Below are 5,559 nucleotides of genomic sequence, written 5' to 3'. Positions count from 1 at the left end.
AACATGTCATTTGCAAAGATTTTTTAAAAAACATAATGTCCAAATTGACTTGCATATCTAAAATCTCAATGTGACAAAAACAGAAAAAAAAATAAGTTCATTTTACTTTGCTGTTTTTTTTTTCTTTTCTTTTAACATGTTTTTATTTTTGCCTTTGCCTGTAAAGCCCTAACCCCTGTGTATTAGATGCTATATAAATACTTAATAAATGCTTTTTTTACGTGCTTAGGTGTTCTTTAAATGTATGAATAAATGTACTACGTTTTTTCTTCAATCTGTGTAACACAACAGGAAGTTTAAACGTGAAATTCTGGATGTAAAGCCTCAGTAACTGCGTCATTTGTCGGCAGTAAACGTCAGGATCCTCCCCTCCTGAACCACCGCAGCTCTCCGCTCAGGCAGCCCAGCATTGCGACGAGGAGCGGACAGAGCGAGCAGCTGGTGTGGACGCTGGCCGGATGGTTAAATCTAACCTACAGACGATTTTGAATAGTCATTGTTTTGTTAGAGAAAAAGAGAGAAACTTATCCGAAATGCCCGTTATCGAGCAGTCCAGTAATAAACCTGAAAGTGAAAGGTACGTTGCGGTCGCTGTCAGCTTGTTTATCAGTGAACTTGGCGAGCTAAGCTAAGTTTAAAAGCCGCGGCCTAGCTGTGGAGCTCGGTGTATTTCCTGGAGCCGCTAACACAATTCTGCATGTTTGTTGTTTACATAACAGCAGCGCTTATGTCTGTTGACGAATCTAAATCATACTATGAACCGCGTTTGGTTTGTTATAACTTCATGAAAACATATGTACAAAATTACCTAAGAATACAGCACTGTATCTAAATTGTAAACATTAGCAGAACATCGGAATCCAAGAAATAGACCGCTGTTGATTTTTTCCAGCCAGCTAGCTAAGCTAACGTTAGCGCATAAGCTAATATGTGAAACGCCGCAGAAATGTGTTGGCTAAATGCTAAGCTATTGGCCAGCTAGCTAACTAAGAGCGTCGACATAGCAATTGTCAAAAACATCACAATACCAAGGCTGGGTGTAAAAACCCTTAATAACTCTATTTTCCGGTCATTTGAAGAGCGTTCGCACAACTTTACGTAAATGTCAGTGTCGTGAAGCTATTAGCTACTTTAGCTATTAGCTAGCGCTTTAACGTCAGTTTGGTTAAACGCGGATGTTTTCATGTTTTCGTCGCTGCACCGATAAGTATCAGAGGTAGTGAGACCAGGTTGCCATTGTTGTATTTCACGCAGATTTTTATTTTTGTCTTGGGCTTATTATACGGGCCGCTAAAATATTAATGTAACGGTATGTAAACGTTAGCTGGATGCTAACCGACGTAGTTGAAATGAGGGCTGAATTGATGATTTGTTGCTTCACGCCTTGTTTTTTTTTTCCATTTGGCCCTCGGGCTCAGGTGCTAGCTCGCACTAAGACATTGTGCAACGTCCCGAACAGGAATTACCTGACCCAGTTTGGTTTGTTACTGGATAGTTTGGCTCGATAGTTAATCAACATCTAAAACAACCATTGTAGTGAGCTTCAGTGTAATTTATTACTGTGTTAATCAGTGCATAGGCAGCTGAAGGACTCCGAGGATTGATCGTCTGTTTTTTAATATAAGTGCTGATTGACTGGAAGGAAACCTTTGTAGCGTTTGATGCCTGGAAGTATTAATCATAATTTTCGGCTCAGGGGTGTTGATACCTCAGCCGTGTCCTGACAGGATTTTTTTTGGTCGACGCTGTGTTCTATAGTGTTGTGAAGCACTCATAGGAAATTTCCACTGCACTGCGAAGGGGGGTGGTATGGGCACATAGGAGTACAGCGATGACATATTGTATACAGAAGCTTGTTTATTGGGTGTTTGATTGTTGTTATTGTTCGCTCTAATGATTGTGGGTATTTATGGGAAGAACGTAGATGCAGTTGTGTCACAGCTATGATAGAAGCCGAGGATAATAAATAGTGAGATGTACATGTAGTTTTCTCTTTGCTTTTTTAAGACACCAGCAGGTGCCTTCACACATAGACTGACTCACCGGTACAGATTCTGTGCTTTGTTTTGATAAGAGGTTGGTGTAATCACAAGCTGCCCATACGAAGCTTCATTTTCCCACAATAATATTTAAATTCTGAAGTCCTAAAGATGAGTGGTTCTTTACATTGCATTCTGGCAAACAGAAGCTAATTTCAAAGAATGTTGAATAGACTTAAAAAAAAAAAAGGCCATGTGGTGCATGTAATGCAAGGAGAAGCGATGTGTGTAAAGTGTGTAAAGATAGTAATTGGATGCTTTTCTTAATCTGATAATCTGATTTAGGGAGGAATGGTGTAAGTTTTAATTCTCTATTGCCGTGCAAGATTGGGCAGTAAGCTGGATATTACGTATTGAAGTGTTGTTATGTGAATGACACGGTTTCTCATTTGGTTTTCACACATCTGTTCCACATATAGCGCAGCAGTGGCATTTGCGCAAGAGAGCATCTGTGTGCCTGAGAGCATTTGCTTCGCTGGGCTGCTGCTAATGGGTTTTGTTCCCAGTAGGAGCTCTGAGAATAGGCCTGCTCCCAACACTGTAAATGTATGCAGCTACACACAGACATCTACGCCAGCAAGCCTGAGCTAAATCTATGGAGTGCTTTGACAGAGGTCTGAATTAAAATGGCTGCTGAATGGTGTTTGTCCGTGTGTTGTAAACTGGAGCGACATGGTTGGTGAAGGGCTAAAGTAGGCTAATGGTTAGACAAACATAGCCTGTTCTACTAGCTGGCTTCCTGCCCTGCAACAAGCTTAAATTAACCCTGGTGACACCAAGACATGCAAAATATTGTGAGTTGAATGTGCTTCATACATGAACAAGGGCGTTTTCCACATGGGAAAGCAGTGAGGACCTTGATATGTGTTTGTTAGATGAAAACAAAAGGTTCCTCAAGCAGTTGTAGTCAACATTTGATCGAAAGCTGACTCATTAAATTGTGAAATTTTGTTTTCAGTGAGTCAGTGGTCATGCGGTAGTGTCACGTAAACCGCTCCTGCTTCCTGTCTAAGTTAATGCACATGACGTCTGTAAAAATGTCTGCCAAAAATGAGAACCGTTACTGATTGGATTTTGCCCCCCAGCGCTGCATTTGTGTCTAAAGACTCACTCAACTTTAGCAAATGTTTTACTGTCATTCCATGACAAATCACTCCACGGTGTAATGTGTGCCAGGCCCGCTGCTTATATTCAGGGTTGGTTTGTGTTTTGTGACAGAACCTCCGGTGAATATTCCACTTACAATGGCGCCGTCTGTGTGTGCGTTTGTGTCGCTTTCTAGTATCTCCAGTCCCAGGAGGTGCTCCCGCTGTTGCAGTAACCCGTGTCCGGGGCCTCTGTGGTGCTCCTGATGCCCCTCTCCCACCCCTGAAGATCCCAGGTGGGCGAGGGAATGACCAGCGGGATCACAATCTTTCAGCTAAGCTATTCTATTCTGTAAGTCTATCAACTTTTTAATACTTTTTAGAAACTTACTTTATTCTTACTATCATCAAAACTGAATGTGTCACACTTTTCCTCTCGGTCTTCCCAGGATGCTCAGTTGCTGGTTCTTGAGGAGCCTCCACCTGCCAACGGCAGAGTGCGATTCTTGCTCTTTGAGCCCCGTCGATCCGAAGGCAAGCACTGTGTCTGGAGGGCGGCGCTGAAAGGGGGGAACCTTTACGTTGAAATCCCTCCTGGAGCTCTGCCCGAGGGCAGCAAAGACGGGTCAGCAGTAAAACCTTTTTGTCAGTGATTAAAAAGGCAATCTTTAGTTTTGTTATCCTTGAAATGAAACTAAATCTACATTTTTAAAAGCAAACAAAATGCCAAAGTTAAGAACTGACAGTATGAAAATAAAGCTTGTGTGTAAATGTAGATAATAATAAGAAAGGAAATAGAATACTGTTAAAGCCTGATTGACAAAGCTTTGGGGAAACACTACTGCTTAGATCTGCATTTTTTCATAGAAATGCACTTAAACCATCACATCCATGTCATTTTCTTCTGAATTGATTAACAACCTTCCAATGAAACATTAACACTTTTTGGCTGCTGTTTTGTTTTTCTTTACAGTTTTGCCCTTCTGCTGGAATTTGCAGAAGAGCAGCTGCGGGTTGATCACGTGTTCATCTGTTTTCATAAGAGCCGTGACGATAGAGGTGAGACTTCATTCTTTACCTGGGTTTCTTACACTGTTAATGCTTGATATATCAACTCTGATACAGCATGAGTAATTAGAATTTATTTATTTTTCACCTTTTAATGACAACGCTTATTTCCCACATTTATAATTACATTCATTTTTTTTTCACTAAACAGTTTTTTCATGCTTCTCAACAGATAGAGGGAGTAGATTATTCTTTTTAAATTCTAATATTTTTGTGTTCAGATAAAGGAGAAATTTTTATGAGTTTAATTAGCTTTGTCTATGCAAATAAGATGCTTACTTTATATGTGTAAAAGTGGATTTTCTTATGTTCTGTCTGTTGTTGTCTTGATTTGTGGTGCAACATTATGATTGGAACTTAATGTAAATAAGTACAAGCTAGTTTCTAGATCTGAGTATGTGATATGATGGTTACCTTTTTCTGATACGCCCTTATCAAATGTACGGTATACAGAATTGTGATAATAATGAACAGTAATAAATGTGAACTAGACCTATCTGTGTTTTTGTTTATCTAGATCTCCATTAGCTGCTATAAAACCACTATCTTCTACAATTCCTGGCTCCATACATTTGTATTTAAAAGCTAAAATAAAGTAATTAGTGATATTTTATTGGGTGTGTTCTGAATCTATGCATTCAAACATACAGGCTCTTATGATTGTATGTCAAAATGTAGCTTCTCTGTCAGTGTCACAGTCTTGCTGACGCTCTTCAAATCTCGTCTCTTGCCAGCATCCCTGCTGCGTACATTCAGTTTCCTGGGCTTTGAGATTGTGAGACCGGGTCATCCCCTCGTCCCCTCCCGCCCTGACGCTTTCTTCATGGCGTACAGCATCGAGCGAGACTCCTCCGATGACGATTAAATGACGCTGAGCAGTTACAGATGTTTGTTGTTCTTTTTTTTTTTCAATCCACACCCACACATCTTTATAATTTCTGGAAATGAATATATTATCCAAGTTTAGTATGGTCGAGGTGTCCTGTCAAAGGCTCCTTTTTTATTTTTTGTTTTACCTACCGTGTGCTGTGTTTCAATGAGATTTGCACTAGGGTAAGATGTTAATATGCCAGGAATGTAAAGCAAACGCCCACATAATATCTGGGTGATGCATCCTCACCACTGTATTACTCTCCATGATGTGTCGTGCTGACTCTGTTCATCCTTCCTGAACCCTGATCATCTCCACAGTATATTTATGATAAATTTAAAATCTTACTCATGTAAGTAGATGTGTTTTCGTAGTAATTATCAGTTGATTCTCCTGTTAATGTAGTTTTTTTTTAATGTGTGCATGATTTTTTGTTTTGATCCACTTGATAGAAATCTGCATGTTGTAACTGTACTAAATAAAAGTGCTCACCTTA

At 39.9% G+C, this 5,559-nt stretch overlaps 1 protein-coding gene across 1 annotated transcript; it reads left to right on the top strand.

Annotated features, from left to right (window-relative positions):
• The first annotated feature begins 377 nt into the window (after positions 1–377).
• On the top strand, positions 378–5,559 carry oaz1a (ornithine decarboxylase antizyme 1a). Its single transcript, XM_023267268.3, is given in 6 exon segments — positions 378–577; positions 3,322–3,388; positions 3,390–3,476; positions 3,574–3,749; positions 4,098–4,183; positions 4,927–5,559. Coding segments are annotated over 6 exon segments (666 nt in total). The 5' UTR covers positions 378–458; the 3' UTR covers positions 5,058–5,559.

This window comes from Amphiprion ocellaris, chromosome 2, assembly GCF_022539595.1.
Source record: "Amphiprion ocellaris isolate individual 3 ecotype Okinawa chromosome 2, ASM2253959v1, whole genome shotgun sequence".
In the NCBI taxonomy this organism is placed as follows: Eukaryota; Metazoa; Chordata; class Actinopteri; family Pomacentridae; genus Amphiprion; species Amphiprion ocellaris.
Note: the sequence above shows the minus strand (reverse complement) of the source record. Positions and strands in the feature narration are given on the sequence as shown.